Source organism: Rattus rattus, chromosome 17 (genome assembly GCF_011064425.1).
Source record: "Rattus rattus isolate New Zealand chromosome 17, Rrattus_CSIRO_v1, whole genome shotgun sequence".
NCBI lineage: Eukaryota > Metazoa > Chordata > Mammalia > Rodentia > Muridae > Rattus > Rattus rattus.
Window position 1 is genome coordinate 269425 of NC_046170.1, and position 23033 is coordinate 292457.

Consider the following 23033-nt stretch of genomic DNA (forward strand, 5'->3'; position numbering starts at 1 on the left):
CATGCACACGCATACATACTCACACACACAGAAGCAGCAGTATGGCATGTTTAAAAGATCACTAATCATACAGTGTGATTAACTTTGCAACTAAGATGTGTGAGCCTTAGTCTTTATCTGTAAAATGGAGGACATTTCATCTCCCTGTAGATTTGTCCCGAGACTCAATCAGAGGTCACTCATGCACAGCAGTTGCCCAGTAATCGGCTCTCTTTTATAGTACCACAAAACTCAACATTTTACCCATACCAAAGCACTGTTTGAAAGAGTTCTTCTCTCTCTCCTCTCCCATAGACACCGCACTGTTCTCTTTGCCGTTTTGAATGTGAGCTTCACTGCATATTCAATAGGTGCAGAATGTAGCAGTCCTTCCTTCTGACTATCACCGGACCAAATGGTCACAAGAGAAGACTTTGTTTTTTAATGTATTTATTACTTATCCCGTGTTGATCTCTTATGCTCCTAGCATGACAGCTGTAAGTAAAACCCTACAGGTCCCACACATGTCAGCCAAGTACACAGAAAGGTCTTATCAAATTTAAGACCACAAGCCTCTGTGCAGAACACCCTCTGGCAATGACAAGGCTCTGCACTACTGGACCCCAGCAGCAGGTGTGGAATGGGCAGATAATGTGGCAGCAAACGCCAGACAAAGGCTACAGTCAAGCTTTTGGGCGCCACCTTCTGCCAGGCAGCTAAAGCCTGAGTGGTGTCAGTGTCTGACTTGGCACACAGCATATATGTCAGAACTAAATATGTAATTATTTATGTATGTAAGTACTATGTAAATATGTAATTTCTATGGTACCAATTGTTGTGATAGAATCACTGCTCACATCCGGACAGACCACGCCAGGCCAATGCAGTTCCACATCACAGAGGTTTATTGAGGGTGGGGGGTAGGGGGCGGACAGAGACAAAAGGGGGAAAAGAGAGAGAAGAAGAAGGGGTGAAGGTCAGGAAGGGTCTGCTTTGTGACATAACCGCTTGCAGGTAAAGGTGGGAACTAAACCAGATGGATGGATACTGGGAAACTTATAGCCATTGCCATGGCAACAGATGTGCGGGTCCCTGTCACCTATGGATGATCTCACCACTGGGTTCAGAGGCAAAAGCCGGATCCTGATATCAGCATACGTCCCTTTTTCTTATCATAAAGAGCAGAAAAAAGGGGGAGGGGCAAGCCAATGGTGAAAGGGGAACAGGGGCTTAGTGTCTCTTAGGCTACTTCCTGCTGTCTTGGAGTCGTCAGTTTTGGGGTGTCGCTGACATTCACCATGGGGTCCACTTTGTAAGCAGTCTCATCAGGCTTCTCTGGGCAGCAGCTCCTCTGTGGACAGCAGCTGGTAACCCTGGAGTAGGAACTGAATAATAGTTTGGTTAGAAATTTTTGTATCTGTCATTGAAGAAATAGAGAAACAAGGTTAATGAGGCAGGGAGTGAATAGTTATGCCAGGAAGATGACTAGGAAAGGCGTTATGAAAGGGAGTATCCAGTTCCATATAGGGTTTTCAAAAGTCCAGAATGGGAGGCCTCGTGGTCATTGAAATCCTGTATATCTGATTGTAGCTCCTGGATTTTATTTCTCACTATCCCTGGTTGGTTGATGTAGAAACAGAATTCTTAGAGGAACAGGCAAAGACCACCTTGTTTAGCTGTCAGGACATCCAGCCTCTGTCAGTTCTGAAGCAGCACAGCTGCCAAAGAGTTGATTCACTTCTGAGCTGTAAGCATGGTTTCAGACATTTTCTGAAAGCCGGTGACAAGCTCAAAAGTGAACGTATTATATTGGGTCATGGAAGTCGTTATCCCTGCAATTCCAGTACCAGCACCTATGGCTATTCCTGCAGCGACCAAGAGTGGCACCACCTGAACTGCCCTCTTATGTTAGGCAGCTGTCATATCTACAGCTGGGATTGGCATGGGCTCTTTTCCCTGGATTACCCCTAGTTCAGGGAACCAATGTACAAACTCCCGACCAGCTGGCAGATAGGCGACGATATACCTGAATGCCACAAAGAATTGACATGTTTTGGACTGCAGGGCATTGTGGTAGAAATGAGGTATCAAGGGTTGTGGTTCTTTTGCAGTCTGGGGAGCTTAGTGTACCTACAAAATGTGTCCTGGATGTCTTAAAACAATTTGCCACACCAAAAAGGTATGGAGTCATGGCAACATCAGAATCAGGGCAGCTGACAAAAGGTAAGGTAATGTTACTTGGCAGTATCACCAGAGAGGCTGTAAGTGGCAATTGTGAGCTAGTTCCATGGGGTACACATAGCCAGCAATCTTTAAAGCAACCAGGTTGGGTGACATTAAGGAGTTGGTACACTGAGGTCAAGATCTGAAACAAAAGGTGAAATGACAAGTTAGTGCCATTTATAAGAGGGGATGTCAAAGAGGTAAGGACCTCAGAGGAATGTTTGATTGATGACCTCCCCTACTTTTTCCATATCTATAGGTTGGGCAATTGAGACATATTTTCTCTGGATGCGGATAGTACTTACTGGGGACCCAGCTTGATGTTTACGGTAGAACTTACCAACAACTTCTGTCTCCCACCTGGTATTACATGGGTCTTGTATGTAGAAAAGGAGTGTCTTGCGTTGTTGATAGAAGAAGTGATTGGTCCATGATCCTAGCATATGTATCTGACAAGACCAATATGGGCAGCCCCCGTATGTGTCTGGCCATTTTTTTTTACATCATCTTGTCTGGTCAAGGAGAAAGCAAGTAGAGAGATCATGATATTTAGATGGGATAACAAATACAGAGATGACAGCAACCTCACTAACTTCATTCATATTTGGATGTCCATTCTTTCTTGTATGGGCTAGGGCCACAAACAGGGCAGGAATGGTGGTTTGTATAGGATATGAGAGAAGGACAGTTTGGGGCTAACTAGGGAAGGACAGAGGCTAAGGAAAGAATAGGGTTGAGGATAACATTTCTGACTAAATGAGCCCTTTCTCCTATTCTGGCATCTGGCCATGGAGCAGTTTCCTGACCCTATTTGGAAAGACCGTTAACTCTGGGGGGGTTCTTGAACCCCGAATCTCCACACGGATGGAAAGGAACTGCATGGGGAAGATGAGAATCCAGTGGTGTTGAGCACAGCTGATGGACTGGAGTCTGATTTTCTGGGATTGGAGACAAGTTGGGTGGTCTTTTCTGGAGCTTAACAGAGCAAGGTCCTGTTAGGGTCGGCGTGTATGAAGGGTGTTAGGGATGTAGAGGGATGAAGGGGTTGAGGTGAGACAGGTGGACCCAGTGAGAGAGTCCCTCGAGTCTAGCAGCTGTAGGTGTTATGAGAATTACCTTAAAAGTACCCTGCCATTTAAGAGAGGAGGGAGGACCAATGGTCTGGAGGGGACAGAAGAACTTGGTCTCCAGGGTTGACAGGCAGTGGACAAGGGACAGTGTTTGTCCGAGATAGATGGTGGTCAGCAAAGTTCCACAGGAGAGAACAAAAGTGGCAAAGTAATGGAGTGAGTAGATGGTCTAGGATGGGAGGGCATTTAACATGAAAGGCCAGGAGTTACGTCTGGATGCCTATACGTGAGTTCAAAGGACGAGAGGACGAGAGTTCACTTGGGGAAAGCTCATAGCCTAAAAAGAGCCAGAGGTAGGAGTTTTACCCGATAGAGACGAAATCCCTGTGACAGCTTAACAAAAGAGGTTTTTTAAAGGGGGTTTGTTCCTGAAGATTGAGGGTGATAGGGAATATAAAAATACTAGGAGATGTCTAGGGCTTTTAACAGAATTTCAGAGATTTGGGAAGTAAATTCAGGACCATTGTCTAACTAGAGGGAGGCTGAGATACCAAGTTGGGGGATGATCTCTTGGAGAAGGAGATCAAATACTGCCTGAACCCCTTTGTTGTAGGAAATGCCTCCATGCACCCCAAGAAGGTGTCCATCAACACCTAGAGGTATTTGGCACGCTTGACAGTGGGCATGTGGGTGAAGTCAAGTTGCCAGTCAGTTCCAGGAAGGGAGCCTCTGGCCTGGTGGGTAGGAAAAGGGTGCTTCGATATCTTGATGTAGAGTCTGACATCTGACAGGTTTTGCAAGAGGCAGTGATAGATTTTAGGAAACTTAAGTCCTCAGGCATAGGCCGTAGGTGGGTCTTAACAAAATAAGAAGACAATGCTTGGCTGTTAGGATAAAAGAGTTGGTGACGATGGGACAGAGATTGACAAGTGTCGGAAGGTGAAGGTGGGAATGTGGGTTTCAGTGTGAGAGTGTCCTGGGAAGGGTGAGAGGAGTCTAGGCCTCTAAGGGTCACAGCTCTAACTGCCTCATCAGCTCAGTTGTTTCCCTTGGAGACAGCAGAGTCATCCGTCTGGTGGGATCTGCAGTGGACAATCCCAATAGCTGTGGGGAGACGGGAGCCCTTTAGCATGGCCATAATTCGATTTGCATTAATTACAGATCCTCCTTTAGTCATAAGTACCCCATGCTCCTTCCACATAGCAGCATGGGACAGGAGATTATGGGAAGAGTATTTGGAATCTGTGTAGATGTTGAGGGACTGACCCTGTGCCAATTGAAAGGCATGGACAAGGGTTATTAGTTCAGCCTGTTGGTTGGTGGTGTGAGCAGGAGGGGCCTGTGCTGTGCGTCCACCACCTCAGTGTCTGACACTGTGGCATAGCCAAGTCTTGGCCCCTTCACGTAGAAAGGAGCCTCCATCTGTATAGAGGTATAGATGGCCTGGGGCAGTGTACCCTTCTGTATGTGTGAAGTCTAAGGTTTGAGTGCAGGAGCGAGATAGGGAGTGGTTAGCATTTGGTCGAGGAAGAGAACTGGAAATATTAAGACGTGGGCATGACTGGAAGGTGAGTGTGGAGTCTTCTATCACTGCTACCCGAAAAGAAGGAACCCTGGAGGGAGGTAGTCTGTAAGTTAGGAGCTGTGACAGATTAGGAAAAGAGAAGACAAAGTTGTAGGCGACCCAAAGGTTAGGGGTTTTTGTTTTGTTTTATGTTGCTGTTTTTGTTGTTGTTGTTGTTGTTGTTGTTGTTGTTTTGGTTTGGTTTGTTTGGTTTTTGTTTTTTTACTCTCAAATTAGGAGTTCAGTGGCTGCTAAGGTATGAATACAAGGTGCCCATCTCTGGATGGTTAGGTCTAGGGTTTTTTTTTGACAAGTATGCTACAGGTGCAAAAGAGGGTCAAAGTTGGTGACCTAGGACTCCAAGGGCAAATCCCTGTTTTTCAGTTATGTAGAGGGAAAAAGGACAAGTCAGGTCAGGGAGAGGTAAGGCTGTGGTCTTAAAGAGAGCTTGTTGGAGCCTTGGAAAGGACTTGGAAACAGGTTTGAAAAGAGGTTCATGGGCGGGGCCTAACCCTGCTTCTTATAAGGGGCAAGAAAGGAGAGAAAAGGAAGGAACCCAGGAACGTAAAAAACTGGCTATTCCCAGGAATGATAAAATCTCTTCCTTTGTAGAAGGAACACTCAGAGACTGAATTGGGTTCTTTCTATCTAAGGTAATAGCTTTGTCGGTTGGGGTAACTGTTAGTCCCAAATAGGTGACCTGAGGAATGGACAGCCGGACTTTAGACGATGAGCCCCTGTAGCCTTGAGGGGATAGGTGGACCACCATGGAGGGCAGCAGCTCGAGTGATAGAAGCCTGTGTGTCCCGCAGCAGCAGCTGCAGCTCACATGATGGAAGTCTGTGTTTGAGCAGCAGCGTGAGAGCGATGGTGGGCGGGGCTCCCTCGCAGCGAACTGTGGCAGGGGGAGCAGCTGCGTCTGCCCGCAGCAATGGAGGCCGATGGAAGTGCAGCTGTGAAGACGCGGCTGTGGCGGCTGCGATACAAAACCACAGGTTGCAGCTGGTACCGTGGTTGTGGGAGAGCAGCTGTGTCTGCCTTTCAAGTCCACGAGGTGCGGTGATGAGAGCGGGCAACTGTCACCATCAGGCGCTGGGTGCCTTGTGGTCCTGCAGTGATGGTTGGCCAATCAATGTCCCTTCCCGGGTTTCAGCACCAATGTTGTGATAGAATCATGGCTTCTGTCCGGGGACAGGCCACACCAGGCCAATGCAGTTCCACGTGGGAGAGGTTTATTGGGAGGCGACAGTGGAAAAGGGGGAAAAGAGAGAAAAGAAGAATGGGCAAAGATCAGGAAGGGTCTGTTTTTATTTAAACTGTGACGCTCACAGGTAAAGGTGGGTTCTAAACCAAATGGACTCTGGGAATGTATGGCCGTTGCCATGGCAATCCCTGTCACCTATGGATGGTTTAACCCTTGGTTTCAGAGGAGGTGGAAATGGGATCCCGATGCAGCACCAAGAGCATGAACTCGTCCCCACTTTGCATACATGTGCATTAATTCCTAGTAATTCCAGGAGGAACCTGCACGTCAGCAAGTGATGATTAGACAAAGGAAATGTAGAGTTTTCAGAACATAGTTATCAAACCGTCGCATGCCACTTGTGATTGGAAGCCTGTTATGGTCAATTAGCGTGTCTCTTGGCAGCATAGGGGTAGTCTTTACACAATTTGCTGCGTTTGTTCTTGGTTTGAAATGTCATCACTATAACGTCAAGTTACATCACATAAACTCTGAGAAACCGGGGAGAACAATCTTGATTTTCTGCATTTAGTTCTAGGTTCTTGACTGAACCTCCTCACCAAGGAGCCTACTGCCCGTGCTGAACCAAGTCGGCTCTCCAACCTCCCGACACACGATGCTGCTTAAAGATGTTGATGCTAAACTTAGATCCCATAGTTCCCAGATCCACACAGACCCTCTAGACCTTTGAGACCATTCCTTACGTTCTTTCCTTACCCCTCAGAGTGCTCAGAGCCTCTCTTTATGTCTGGGAGCATTGATTCTTCCTCATTTAAATTAGTTTTTGCGATCACAGTTGACGAAATCCCTCACACACTCTGGACTGGAGACTGCTTCTGTGTCACCAGTTTTATACCGCCGTGTTTGCTTGTTTTGTGCCTCTTTATTTTCACTTTTCTCAAAATAGATGAGACTTTTATACTGAATAGTTTTAGTTGCAAGTAATGGGTTTTATTATGGAAATTCCATACAAATGTGTCATCGGACTTTGTCTAGGGAGTAATTTCTAGGTTGGAACTGGCTTGTGTTCACCAGGAGAGGAGGTTGCAGGGGGCAATCATCTCCTTTTCTTCCCATGTCAATGACACCACATTGCTCAAATGCCCTGGAGCCAGGAGTAGTCAGTCACACCTTCTGAAAAGGCAAGCCCTATCAGTCCTCTCAGGAAAGCTATGTGGTAACACCAGGCTGCCACTAGAGGGCATATCAGTTTTCTGAGGGTGATGAAGTGAGTAGTATTTTAATCATTTTTACCGATGTGTAAACGGAATTTAAAAAAAAAAAAAAAGCAGAAGTTTCATGCCTTCAGATAGCATTGGTGTGGCTCAGGTCTGTGTGGAATAGCAAGGAAGCCTTGGGGGTAGAACGAGGCAAACCCAAATGTCATCTGCCGCTTTCTCAACTCTAATGAGACACGGGCCTAGGTTAGCCCCTTAGAAAAATAAAGGAGTGATGATATCTGTCTTGAAAAGATCTTGGAGCACTGAGGAAATTAGTATTTCCAGAAAGCCAGTATGTATAAGGAGATGAGTGATCCGTGTAATTAACCTTTAACTTGTAAAATACACATTTCTGTCACTCTACTCTTCCCATCATTTCAAATCTCTGTACCCAAAATCTTCTGTCTGGAGAGAGGCCCTTCTGCTGAGTTAGTTACACACACACCTGAATGTTTACACATGGGAACATGCATACATACATGCAATGCATGCTATGTATTCACTAGTCATCAGGAGTGGGATTGCTTTGGGAGCCCAGAGGTATAGCAGTTCCCTTCACTACATTGACTGTGTGGTCTCTCGTTCTGAAGTTGACTTTTTCTACCCACTTAGACTAAGTTGCTTGTGGACAGCTGCCTGCAGTTCACTCAGCCGAGCCAAAATACACGTTCTTACTAGATTTGATTTTGAACTTTCTGGCCTTCCTCCTACGTTGAATAGTTTCCAAACTATTTTTTCCAAACACCAGAGTATATTCAATGTTAAAATGCTCTACACCTTGCCCGTATGTTCAACTCCATCCCTACAAAATCCACCACGAGAAGCTGATGTGAAGGGAGCAGCACTGTTGTCAATCGTTTCCTATAAACAGGAAGGCTGTGACGTTTGTACTAAAGGCCCACGCTGCCCTCCTGCTGATGGGCACACCTGCTGATTGTCGTTGAGCCAGCGAAAGTTGTGCTGAAGCCAAGGACGCTAAGGCAAGGCTGGCAGGTGACTATCAAATGATAGAGGAAGAGGTAGTCAGAAGGGGCTGGAGTGACGGCTCAGAGGTTAAGAGCTCTTGCTGCTCTAGAATTGACCTCATTTCATTCCTAGCACCCACGCAGCAGCTCACAACCTTCTGTAATTCAAACTTCAGGGGATCAGGCACCCTTTTCTGTTCTCTGTGGGCACTAAACATGGACATCCATGGAGGCAAACATTGAAACTTGTATTGGTTCCTTGTGAATTTTACATTACGAACCCCAACCCCACTCATCTTTTTATCTTATACCTGCCACTCACCCTTGCAATCTACCTCCCCAAAAGAAAAGAATATTCTCACTGCGGTAGTTGTAGTGTCTCGGTAGTACGTCCTACAGTACAGCCTTTTGTCCACATTTCTTTGCTTGCAAATGTTCGTTTCAGTGAGTCATTCATCTGGTAGGGGGCCTCTGGCTTCTGCTTCAATGTCAATTCTGGAACCTTCCTGGGACTCCTCTTGGTTATCTTTTTGATGCTTTATGTTGTGGAGACCCTGCAGCTTTGCATTTGTAGGACCAGCCACTTTACATGCTCTAGTAGTTCATCAACGAGGTAGATAACTCAGAGCTCGAATCTGGGCCTTGAAGGTATCTGAGCTGTCCAGCCTGCCAACTCTCCCACACCCACACTCCAGGGTGAGCTCTCTGCACTGCTCTGGCTAATGCATCCGATGCTGCAGCTGCAAAGGGGAGAGCCAGCCCTCAAGTCTTATGCCCTCAGGGCAAGCTCACCTGCGCCTACACCAGCAGGGCCAGATCTGCTTACTATGCTGCTCGGGTGAGGTGTAGGGCCAACTGTACTGTTCACATGACTTCAGGGCCAGCTCTCCAGTTCACTACAGGTGGCTAGGAGTAAAAGGAGGGGAGGGCATCTCTCCCTTTGTCCATGCCACAGCAGAGCAGACAAGTGGCAGGGCCAGTCCCCCATATTCACACCCTCAGGGCCAACTCACCTGCAACTCCCACAAGGGCCAGCTCTACTGTGCTTCCTGGGAGAGATGAGGGACCCACTCTCCTGAGTATCAGAGCTGGTTAGGGACAAGACCAGCAGTCCCACAATGTCCAAGTGAGGGATAGGACCCGTTTTGCATAGCCTTCAAACATCAACATGGCTCCAGGGAGCAGCACAAGCCAGGGACATCTACCTGTCCTTTGATGCTAACATACCCACTCTGCTGCAGGGCCATGGATTCTGACATGGCCCTCAGTGACAGTACCGGCCAAGACCCCACCCACCATAGCCTTAGGTGGCTTCACCAACAACTCACACCAGTCTGTTCTTCACTACTCTCCAGTCCCCAGTTCTGCCTCTGGTGGTTGTTTCCAGCTTGTCTTGAGCTCTCTTCCACCGGGGCCATGTGACACTGGGCTGAGGTTATCTGGGGGCAGTCTGCTTGCCCGAGCTCTCACCCACCGGGTTAGTACTCACCTCAGCTAGCTTCCCACTTGGGCCACATGGCACTGGGCAGGGGCTCATAATTTTTTTTAAGTAACTAAAACTAAAATATGTAATCAGAGTAAAGTTGTTGAAAAGCTATTTGATTTTTTTTTGCCAAGCCCAGAGTGGCCATGGTGGGAACAGAGTAACATGATCCCTGCCCCTGAGACAAGGCCCCTGGTGGGACCCTCTACAAGTATAAGTGGCTGCTGTGGGTGGAGGGCTTTTGTGTGTGTGTAATAGTGTGCACATTTTCACATTCCCTTGAGGAATGTCCTCCCTGTTAACATTAATGCTCCATGGTAATTAGAAATAGCAGGAGTCCAGAAGTTGAGCGTGTGGCTATGTCTGAACAAAATGGTAGACACTAGGACCTTCAGGGCAGCCCTTAAGGATATGGGAAAGAGCTCTAAATAAATGAGTTCAAAATATATATATAATTTCTGAACTATGGAAAATATAAGGCTACATTATGAATTATGAGGGATTTCATGAATCTAAAGGAACAAAGGCAGCTGCACTAGGGGCCAGCGTGTCAGAAAGATACAAAGTCAGGCAGATTCCCGAGTTCCAGGTCAGCCTGGGACATAGCAAGATTAGGACCAGGTGTGGTAAAAGGGTAATTTCAGGACAGGGTCCCACCAAACTAGCTTATTCCTTGTGCTTAACAAAGGCAGACAGATCTCTGAATTATTTTGCAATGTTAAGAAAAAACGATGCTTACTTTCTCTTAAGAATCAAACGGCTGGGAACAGGGGATACTGATTCATAATATCAAATCAAAAGGAAACCTGTAGTAAATGACTGGGCTGATCTGTAAAATAAAAGACTGAAGCTGTGTTCTGAGGAGATGAGGTATTTAGGATAAAAAGAGAGAACTCCTTGGAGAACACACACACACACACACACACACACACACACACACACAAGCACAAGGACATGGACAGAGAGATCTCTCAGAATAGCAAGTAAAGCACAGGTCATCAGCTTGGGTCCACTATTAGACTTTGAGTCATTCTTTTCGCCGCTCTCAGACATCCCTTCTCCCAGAACCCCTCTCCAGGCCAAGGCTGGTCCTTGTCAGTTTTCCTGAAAAAAATAAATGTTATGTATTGTGCAAGGGCCACATATTAGCTGTACCAATGGTGTCATGTTTCCAAGGAAAACACTGAAGAGAAACTAGTATTTATGAGAAACATACTTCATATAAAGTTCACATCAGGATCTCCTGATATTATTACTGTGATAAAATATAAAAATAAAAATATACTGTTTTAACCCAGTAGTCCAGACATCGCCAACACCTTTATCCAGAAAGTACTAAGCACTCCCCACCTACCTTAACATTCCTTCTTATGTAGGGGGGATGTTTCAGAGATGTGGCCTAGTTTTACTACAGGTCAGGATCTGGCAGAGCCTGGTGTTGAGCCCAAGATTCTTCATCTCCAGACTCTGCAGCCTGTGTGGTGAAGGCTCACCCCTGAGATTTGGGAGGGAGAGCTCATCATTGCCGGTAATTAGGTCTTACCTCTGTACAGCCCCGTCCCCGAGTGGCTAGTGTGCCTCGTTCCATTTCACGGCTGCCCTTGTTCTTCTGTTCTGTACTGTCTCCCAGGAGTCATACTACTGCTTCTGGACAAGCTTCGGAAGATGAAGTGGGAGCAGATGTGGAGGCTGACAGCAGAGAGGGAACTCATGGGAATGCTGTCTACCTCCTTGGCTGACCAGGTGAGTGACCAGCGACAAGGACTCTTCACCTGAGTACACTCCAGTTGATACACACTGTGTTGTTATGACAGGAAACACTGAGAAAGGGTTTGTTTGTTTGTTTGTTTTTACAGTTTAATTTAGCTATTGCTTTTTCTGAAACAAGTCCTCAGTATGTTCACCAGACTGCCTTGAAGTGGCAGTTAACTTCCTCCAGTTTCCCAGATTCTGAGATTGAAGGGCATATGCCACCGTGACTGGATTAAGAGGTTCATTTTGGGTCACGGTTTAGTAGGCTTTAACCCGGAGTTGGTTGACCACGTTGCTCTTGGTCTAATAACCTAACACTTCAGAGCACATGGAGGGTCATATCTGCTCACCCCATGATAATGCCACCGAAGAAGACACCACAGCCCCACAATCCCCCTCAAATGTATTCTCCCAGTGACTTTAAAACTTCCCACTAAATCTACCTATCAAAAGTTTAAACATCTCTAGTGGGAAGCCAGGGAACACTTATAACCGATAGTTTAGCACATGGACCTTTAGGAGAATATCCCAGACCCCAAAGTACAGCAGCCCTGGTGCTATTTCGGAAAGAATACTATTAGTGTCACTTATGTACTCAACCAGGACAGTCACTGACCACTGTATACTAGGACATGTAGGGAGATAGCAGAGGTAAACAAAGGACCTGATTATTTTCTTTATTTACTTTTGTACATGGATGTTTGCCTACATGCACGGCTCTGATCTTATGTGTGCCTCATGCCTTAGAAAGCCAGAGGAGGGGATCTGAAACAGAAGTTTCTGATTGTGAGCCTTCATATGGGTGCTGGGAATCAAACCCTGCTTCTCTGGAAGGACAGTCAATGCTCAGAAACACTGAGCCACATCTCCAGCAACAGGACCCAGGTTCTTTACCTCAGAAAGTTCTTTGTTTATGGAATCAAACTCACAAGTGGATGACAGTCTGCTGTGTTAAAAAGTCAGCATTACCATCTTTACCCCCAGCATAGAATATACGTGTTCCCGAGGTCCCAAAATACCATGGTGTATTTCCCTGGATATTTCACATACATCTGAAAAGCAGCATGTAATGTGTAAACTAAAACCATTACTCTGGTCCTTATCCTGGTCATCCTGAACTCACGGGAATTGCATTTAAGCAAGAAAGACCAACTTATCCAGACAGTCTGAAAAGGCCCTCTAACTCCAACAAACTGTTAACTAATATTCATTAGAACATATTTCTCATTTTGATTGGGAAATGCATGAGGCCTGTTTGACCTCAGAACCCAGGATCACTCCTTGTTGGCCATCTTGAATGTGACACAGATGCTTGCTCTACTCATTTCTTTCCTTCCTATCCATACGGAGTTCAGGCCACATTTTTGTTCATGATTCATTTGTCAGATTTCCACAAAGTTTTCAAATACAGAAGAAACAAGAAAGTCTTTAAGGTTACATCACTGTTTTTTTTTTTTTAGCATTATTATTCAGTATTTCCCAAGGAGCCAAAACTGATTTCCCTTCCTAAACAATGAGATACAGAGTAATGAATAAGTGGGAAAAGATAATAACTCAGGTGCTATCTAAGACCTGAGGGGATAGTTGTCTGCTATTCTCATATTTCAAGTCAGGTAACAATGACCTGAGCGTATCCCCCACAAGCTAGGAACTGTATGTCTGCGTCCAGCGAGAATAGTTTGTTCAGCTATCTTATACCATGAAGGCTCATAATTCACCTCCAGGTACCACCTGTCAAATAGTTGCCTAATACGTGAGGCTTCACGTTGGGTTTGGAAAAGAAGCTCAAACAAGGTATATGTATGTATACATACATACATACATACATACATACATACATACATACATACATACATGAGGGATCTTCCTGGACAAGTAGAGTTTGAAATAAGAATTTGTACTCTGGATGCTGTGGCCTGTAGAAATCCAAGAAACATCCATCACCAGGCTAAACAAAAGCCCAAGAAAGAGCTGCTGGGAATGAGGATATGTAATTTATCTCAACCCTCTGGATGATGTGAGCCACTTGTCATCTTATTGGTTCCTCTCCAGAAGGTTCAGGACAGCACAGGGCTCTAACTGAGGATGGGGGTGGGGAGAGACTTTATTTATTTTATGACAGTCAGCATGGGAAAGTCAGTCCCTGTCTGCTCTGTGTGAACTCCCTGGATGAGGACCCTCTAGTCTCATAAGCACCAAGCTGGCTAGGTTGACCTATGATTCTCCCTTGTTCCTGCCCAAATGTTGCAGCTTGGTTTCTGCAGAAAAAAGGCAGGAAACCTGGTCATGGTAGGGGCAGCAATCCTGTGCTCGGAGTAGGATACTCAAAAGATGTCTTCCTCTAAGCTGAACTTGCCATTACCTTGACTCTGTCTCTGGCTTTTATTCCACAGGACATTTTCAATGCAGTCATCAAACAAAACCCCTTTCTGGTGTACCAGCTTCCCTGCTTCTGGAATGTGCAGCTGTCAGACCACACCCGCTCTGAGCAGTGCTACAGAGATGTGTCCGATTTAAAGGTGGGTGAAGAGGTTCCCTGGAGGGATATTCACACCTTCAACATAGTCCTGGTTGGGCATAGGGAAGCTGGGTGTGGTGATTGGCAGAAAACAGTTGTGTATGAACCTCTGGGAAGTGTGATGGAAGATGTAAGTTCCCAGGAGAACAGAAAGAAACATGACTTTTATCTCTAGTGGTTATTTTCCTTCACACTCTTCTTTGACTTTCTGGAAATCATAAAGCTGCTGCCTAAGTAAAGAAACAGCGTGTGAGGATTCCCCTCTTCCGTCTGCTGCCTAGTGTTTTGATTCATGTCAGATCCCCAAATCCATTGACTCCATGCCAGATACTACAGAAAAGACTTGAATAACTTCTTACTTTCTTTCTTTCTTTTTTTTTTTTTATTAACTTGAGTATTTCTTATTTACATTTCAATTGTTATTCCCTTTCCTGGTTTCCAGGCAAACATCCCCCTAACACCTTCCCGTCCCCTTCTATATGGGTGTTCCCCTCCCCATCCTCCCCCCATTGCCGCCCTCCCCCCAACAATCACGTTCACTGGGGGTTCAGTCTTAGCAGGACCAAGGGCTTTCCCTTCCACTGGTGATCTTACCAGGCTATTCATTGCTACCTATGCAGTTGGAGCCCAGGGTCAGTCCATGTATAGTCTTTGGGTAGTGGCTTAGTCCCTGGAAGCTCTGGTTGCAGAGAAACCTGGATGGAAATGGGTGTAAACGAACACTGTAGAACTCATGACAAGTGTAGAGGGCTCAGAGTGAAGAAAGCAAGCACGCGTCTCACTCTTCTTCCAGTAAATCAGACAGTGGCAGAAAAGTTTCCATTGTGACTTTCTGAGTACTAACTGTTGAAGAAGGCCTAACTTTCAGAATACTTCAGGGCAGGGTATATGAGCTAGCTGTTCATAATGTGACGACATATTCTGATTGTGCCTGAAATGAGCAACTATGTATTTAGTCGATGAGTCTATATAATTTTTCCTGACAATGATTGCCCACGGTTCAGAAAGATAATACCTAGGACATCTCAGATGTCCTCCTGGTCCCTTGTACGATGTCATCAAGTCAAACTGAGATGTTCTTAGAAGAAGGAACATGTGGAAAGGGAAGACCTAGTACATAGAAGGAAGCCATGTCTTGGCTCACCACCCAACATAGTCAAAAGAAAATAATATCTCAAACCTTGCCTGTCTCCATCACTTCGTATCATAATTTTTGAGGTAGAATACAAATCGAACATGTAGCTCACTGATTGGCTGGACTGACTGACCAATGAATTCCCAGGGATCTTTGCCTGCCCGTGTTTTTGTTTGTTACACATGCATATAAAGCATACACACATGCACACATACACACACACTAACCAAGTAACTTGAATTCATTAAGGGTAGGACCTCAATAATACCTTCTTCCTTGTAATCTTAAATCTAAATAAAGAATTCTAGGTAATTTCAGTAATGAAATGGTTTTACAGATTCAAGAGAGAATTATATGTACCATATGTTCTTTAGAAGAGATAGACCTCACTAATGAAAACATGAAAGATTGACAGTAAGATTAAGCAAAAATAATATCATAAAAAGGACCCAATGAAGCTATACCGAAACATTCGTGGGAGAGAGATGGACCCAAGTAAAAATCAAATGTACCAGGCAGGGATAAGCATCCCAAATTCGCATATATCTTGTGGCATGTCATATATATTTCAAAGTATATAAAAGTATAAGGAATGTAAGAATATCTACAACTGCACATATATTTTAATTTTTATTTATATCTGTTTATAACCAACTCGTTATAACTTCAGAGAAAGAAAAGGATAAATCTCCTATCATAGTGGAATGTTTTAGCATCTTCTTTTCAAATATGAAAAGATGTCAAAAGATAATAAAAATATAGAACACTTGAATAGCATCTAACACACTTGATTTATAGGGTAAATAAAGAAGCTCGTGTGGGCAGGTAGAATACACATCCTTATCCCACTTCATACTCAACACTAACCATAAGATAACTGTGTCCAGACCATGGAACAACTCTCAGTCCATTTTAAAGAATGATATCATACCATACTGAAGCCAAAAACGTAATCTCGATCTGAAGCCTATTGCAATAAGATGAAAGTCATCTAATTGACTCAAATTGAAAATCCACTTGTACATTCCGTGTGGTTCTGAATGGTAATTGTAATTGGAACTGAGAACTACTTATCGAACAAATAAAATTGAAACCAACGCACATCCGTAAATATGAGAGTCATTAAGTGTATGGAGGAGCGCATAAGCTTCAGTGTTTGCATTAAAATAAAGAAAGGCTTCAAATTAATATGCTAAGATTACCGCCTGGGATGCTATGCAGTGAACATGAGGATAAGTTTAAAGAAAATAAAAAGACATTAAAAAATCAGCTGAAATTGATTAACAACTTGTGCAATGAAGTCAGAAAATGCTTGTTTCGAAAGCACCGAAGAGATCTGCAGCGTCAGACAATCTTCCTCAGACAAACCGAAGGGAACCAGGCAATGGACAGCCAACGCGGACTCAGATTCTTGACTCAGAAGGTTTTAAGTGATTTTTCTGAGTTCTAGGTACACAGCAACGACTAAATTTATCATTCTCTAGCTCATGGAAGTTTTAATGTGGTGATGGTGGGTATGCTACATTGGTGTGTGTGTGTGTGTGTGTGTGTGTGTGTGTATACACAATTGTGCATGCACATGCATATAGAGGCCAGAGGTTTTCATTTGATATCTTCTTTGATTGGTCTTTATCTTATATATTGAGACTAGATCTCTCACTTGAACCAATAGCGTACCAACGTGTCTAGTCTAGGTATTCAGCTTGCTATGAGGATTCTTGTCTCTGTCTCCTAAGCTCTGGGATTAAGCGTTCACCTGACATTTGTACCAATGCTAGAGATCCAACTTCAGGCCCTGTACTTACACAGCAAGCACTTAACCACGAAGCTGTTTTCCCAGTCCCTGCAGTAAGCCTTCCTAAAAGGACACAGCATCCCCAGTTGTCAAGTAGCAATAAGCTCGAGCAGCTGTAGTTTTAATCAGAAAAGATTTTAAATTTTAAATAAACTTTCCCATCAATTAAGAAAACGTGCATCACTTTTTAACTCATTCTGTAAATTCGAGTTATCCCTGATTCCCAAAATAGAGTTCTGTGACATGAAAATTACAAGCCAGTTTCATTTGTGAACATATATGTAAAAACCTTAAGCAAATTACTAAGCTAACAAAATCTTCTCACGTAGAAAATAGACAGTATATCATGGCCAAGTTAGTAAGACAGAGTACTTTAATACTAAAAATTTGCAAGTGTCATGATATTATTAATAGAGTCAGGTAGAAGTACTGTGGACCCCCAAATGGAAAGTTACGAGAAAGTTAATTGATGAAACATAAGCATCTTTTTTTTTGTTATAAACTCTCATAAAACTGGCAACTAGTAAAACCTGTGAGAGTGTGTGTGTGTGTGTGTGTGTGTGTGTGTGTGTGTGTGTGTGTGTGTGTGTGCATGTGTGTCACAGAACAGAGTGGGTATTTCAGGATACCTATGCATCCACAGGCATATGATAAGTGAAAAGGTGCTATTCCTGATCATCGCAGAAACGACTCAGGACACCATAGAGAGATACCACGTTCTCCATGTGTAAGAAAAGATTAGCACAGGCTCCATCTCACATGTAGATTCATTCCTGGGGGGTTGAGGAGTGAAAGGCTTAAAAGCAAAGGTAAAACAGCAAGAAATGCTGTTACTTTAAAACTTGAGAGATGGGAGTCCTAAGATCTCCGCATAGGAAGGAATTCATCCAACATCTAAGACGGGGCATTCATCCTGAGTGAGCTGCCTCAGTTTACTTTATCTGTAGCCCAGGTGTTTCGATCTTGCTGTTGAAGTGCTAGATGATCTCCTGCTGGAACTACCCTCACAAGGCCTCTCCTCGGCCCATCATAGCCCTTTTCTTTAAAGTGCCAGGGAGACCCAGGGGCCTTGAAAGCAAAGGGCAGTCCTGGATTATTTCCATAATTTTCCATTCTTTACCTTACCCACACCGAATGGAAGGCAGCCATTTTAGTGACTTCTTAGCAACTTATAGCCAAGAATTCTGTTTTCTTATCATAGAAACCATGGCTCTTCTTCTATAATTGAATGCCACTAGGTCAAAGAATTTTTAGATTTCCACTTCTGTTAGAAATACAAATGCTCTTGGTAGCCAACAGGATCCTCCTCCTGTTAAATTCAATGCTTGCTACTATCAACTGTTTGAGTTAAAGTCTGTTAACTGTTAGTTACTATTAGAGACCTGGGAGCCCTAAATTCAACTACCTACCCACAATGTGCCAGTTAAAGAAAAAGGTGATCATTTAATGTGGCCACATTGGGGAAAGTATCAAAGAAGCCTAGTGACAGCATCATCCTCAGTGTCCATCCCGGAGGTCCTGAAATGACGTTTGAAGATTATACATGACTTATCAGTCCTATTCAAGGTGTGGTCTTTCCTACCATCATGGGCTGGGCCCCAGGCTTCCTTGCTGGGTAGTATGAGAGGTTGTCAGAACTACGTGAGATTTTTATTAGGAGAAAGTACCCCCTCCAGCTGGTACTGGGCCCCCAGCCTTTTCTCTTGCCAGCATGAAATTCCTGAGGAGACATCGAGGACCAATATTTGAATAGCCTCATAACTAACGGGAAGGAAACAAGAGCCTCTTTGGGATATCTTGGTTCCTGCTAGCATTGATTCAGTACGTTAGAGCAGAAACCCCCTCGTGTCCTACTTGAATAAACCTCCTGACCTTGTGCATTTTGTCCACCCTGAGTGTCAGCAAAGACCTTCAGGCTGACACCTTCCTTCAGAAAATTTCAAACAGAAAAAGTGTTTTCATGGCGGAAACAGAAGTGCCCAAGTGTTTGGAGCCAGCAATTCTGTAGACTTTGATGACAGTTTTAGTCCTTACCAGCTCACCTACTTGAATAAATCACTTGCTATCCCCTGGGTTCAGTTATGTTCTCGGTAAAGTAGAAGCCATTATTTTTTGGTTTGTTCTCAACCTAAAGACCTGCTTTCAGTCCACCTTCCCCACCTGGCAGAGAGACTGACTCCCAGTGGTTTCCTCTGACATCTTCATTTGTGCTGTGCCGTGAGCATCCCCAGGCTCATACACATGTATTATAAACTCACTCATCCGTATACAAGTTAATGATAAATAATAGTTTTTTAAAGGAAGAAAAAGGGCTCATACAGTCAGAAATGTGATCCTCAACCCTATTCTTTCTCAGCTTCTGCCCTCCCCTAGTTAGCCCCAAACTGTCCTGTCTTTCTCTCATATCCTATACAAACCACCATTCCTGCCCTGTTGGTGCCCCTAAAGCTAACAGATGTAGGGCCATACGAGCAAGAATGGAAATCCAAATATGAATGAAGTTAGTGAAGTTGATGGTGGGTGGGCAAGCCATAGGTCATGTGATCGCAGCAGGGTTCTCTGTAGCATGTGCTGTCTCCTTTTAGGTAAAGAGAAAGTGCTTTTCTCAGCAATCTGTCAGACATGGCTTCAACCTCAAAAGGTGAATGGAGACTTCTGACTAGATTAGATAGGAATGGCATTCTAGGAGTGACTTCACTTACAGCCAAGTGAAAGGACTCTAGTCATGAAACTCCGGATCTTACAGAGTCCGTCATTTCTTACACCTATCAGCTAAATAGACAAAGCTGAGAGTCCACTTCTCCCTTTTCTGACCTCAGAAGGAGAGTTCTTTCCTCTAACACAGGTCTAGGTTTTTACCTGAAAATATTTTCCAAAGCAAACACCCTGATTTGGTAGAGTGCAAAGCTCTAGATTCAATCCAGCATCAGACAAATTCATGGTGTACACACCCATAATTCTAGCACTTGGGAGAATAAGAAGTTCATTCTGAGATCCAAGCCCACTTTAAAACAATGATAAGAAGCCCTCCCCATTGATTAGGACATGATGGGGCTGGAGACCCATCCCCGTGTCCTTCCAGAGGACCTCAGTTCAATAACCAGCACCCACATGGCAGCTCACAATTGTCTATAACTCCATTTTTTGTGGAGTCTGATGCCCTCGTCTGGCCTCCGTGGGCGCTGTACACAAAGAGTATGCCCATCTGCATAAAATAACATATACTTTAGAAAATAAACTGGAGATGGTAATCTTCCAGGACTATCCTGTTAGACTTTTTACTGCGAACCGTCTTCAGAGTAAATGACGTTCAAGGGCCAACTTACGAAAAAGACACCTCATTCAACACTGCCTCCCCTTGAGAACATTTTAATTTCGAGCAACAGACCCAGAGTGTGAATGGTAGATCCTGATTCATTTAATAAACAGAGAATGGAGTGCATCAGAAAGGAAAACACAAATGCGGAAAAGAAACACCAAAAGAAACTGTGATGTGTACGTGGGAGAGCGAAATACTTTTGCCAAGGAAATGCATAGCATCTGCATAAGAAAGTAGCCCATGACTCAAGTTCGAAGACGTTTTGTAACACTTAGAGGTGCATCAGCTTCCACATCTTTGGAGGAAGAAGAGAGACCAATGGACATTAGTATATCAGACATGTCACTATCAGGCAGACAGTCGTGAAAAATGAGGCAAGAGAATCCAGAGAGAAGGTAATAAGAATGATGGATGCCAAGGTTGACTCGGGAGGATTAGAATGGATCGAGGAAGAAAACACAGCTGGTTCAGGAGAGAGTATCTAGCTCCACGGTGTGTCACTGAGTTCCTTACCCTATTCTAATAATATCTCCTTACCTGGGCCAATGGGAAAACAGTCATTGTTTTGCATAAGTGTTTAAAAGTCACGAAGACGGCACACAATGCAATCATGACAGCTTGGAGCTATATAGAAAACCCACTTGTCTTACTATTCAGAAATACTTTTCAAAAAAAATCACTGTTGAAATACTTTTCAGCCAGCCGAGGGAAGAAATATCAACACATTTCTTCCCATCCATTTGTCACAACTCTCGTTTCACATATAGGAAAGGAAGCACCCTGAGAGAGGAAGTGAGTCACCCAAGGGTAGACAAACAGGTTGGTGGCCTATTTGAACAAGTGTCTGAAATCGGTGTCATGTGCCCTAGCATATGTTTAAATGGCACTCTAAGCAGACAGGACTTGGATGATGTAAGCAAATGTTCTTTGGCTCTCAGCCCCCATCTGTTCTGGTAATTTCTGGCACCTAACTCCTTGGGTTCTGATGACATAGGCTCTCTGCCGTGGCTTTGGTACACAGCTGGCAGAAGCTGGAAGCAGTTAGCTCTAGAAATGTCAGCATCATTCTTAGAGAGACAGTGGTGCACCTAGGAAACGTACTGTACTCCAGCATGTCACCAGGGTCTATGTAAAGAGTGTAAGGAGCTCTCGATGGCAGTTCCTTTAAAGTGGAGGGATCCTGGGGATGGGCAGGGGAAGCAGAGCTCTAGGACCTCTGAATGGCCTATGGTCTCTATAACCGTGCAATCAGGAACCTGGTTGATATCATTCCTGCCATTTGCCATCTATGCATAGCGAGGTCTCTGTAATAAGCAGACCGCCTTGTGGGACAGGTACCTTGAAAGCCAATGTGGGACAAACTGCCTACATAGAGCTGTGCTCCTTGAGGAAAAACACTGTTGAAGAAACGAAGTAACAATCTTTGGTGGCTGAACACTGACACACTAACCAAGGGTCCACACTAGGGAAGCTTTGATTCTCCACCTTAGAGGGCTTCAAAAGCAAGCAGTTTGGGCAAAGGGGAGGAGTCAAAGATCTACCTTCTAGAAATTACTATAACTCAAGTGGATTCTAGGTTTACAGTCAATCAAAAAGGGGAGGAGAGTAGTCAAAGCCAGGGAACACTGGCCCGCTAACCGTAACTGACAACCAGCAGCAGAAGCATCTAGAGCTCCAGACTACTTCAGAAGTAGGCGTGCAAAGCAAAGAAATTCTAATCATGGGTTGCGTAGAAATTCACTTTTTTGACATATAAAAGTTTATCAGTTATTAAATATAAAATTTGTATTTTAATTAGATGTATATACTTATTTATTTTTACGTTTTAGTTGGGACTGAATGCACAGGATTCTGTGTTATCCTGTGATAATACAGGATGCAGGACATTTTGATGTTTTTCATAACTGATATTTTGGTCTTCTGATTCCGGATGCTGAGAACTCCTCTCCACACAAATACAGAATCTCCAGATACAGAGATGTTGTTGTAAAAATATAAAACTAAAAAAGTATAGGTGTCCTTTATCCTGCTATGTCCGGCACCTCAGTGCCCCAAGATATCTGCTAGATATCTGGGCAGAAACACATCCCAACTCCTCGGCGGCCCAGTGTCTCCTGCCGCCGCACACTTTCCTACACTCAAACCGTCACATAAAAGAACACACAACACAGTAACCTTTGACCCAATTGGTAAGATATAATTGCCCACTTAAACATACAAAGCCCAGTACCATCCATCCCTTAGGAACATTAATAACAACCTGTAAATACACAGAGCGAGATCTTTACGTCAGCCTCCATTGTCCTGCCACAGCTTCTCTCTCTCCTCTCTCCTTCCTGTCTCTTCCTTTCGGTTCTAGTCTCCTCTTCTTCCTTCAAACTTCTCTCCCGCCCATCCTTCCTTCTCCTCCAATGACAGGCCTCCTTCTATCCTGTACCTGCCTCACCTGTGACATCACCCCACACAGAGATACATTTAAAGCCATTCCAGGAACTAGTGGAAATCCTGTGCCAATAGCAAGCCAGAATTCAACACTTCTTTATGAAGCTTCAGTCAGCAACTCAAACACCACTTCTTAAAAAATATTTTTAAATTCTTTGAGACTTTTATATATACAAGTTGTACTCATATCATTTATCCCCATCAACTATTCCCATGTTCCTTCCATTCCCTCTCAAATCTCTTGATATATATATGTTATATTTTTCAAAGTCAAGCAATCTATTATAATAAAATTCAAACCTATACTAATGAGATATTTACATGC

At 44.1% G+C, this 23033-nt stretch overlaps 1 protein-coding gene across 1 annotated transcript in view; it reads left to right on the forward strand.

Moving 5' to 3' along the window:
- Large1 (LARGE xylosyl- and glucuronyltransferase 1) overlaps positions 1-23033 on the forward strand; it is a 243338-nt gene that overhangs the window by 158262 nt on the left and 62043 nt on the right. Inside the window, 2 exon segments of the mRNA XM_032887950.1 lie at positions 11378-11490; positions 13893-14018. Of these exon segments, the coding sequence (XP_032743841.1) occupies positions 11378-11490; positions 13893-14018 (239 nt within the window).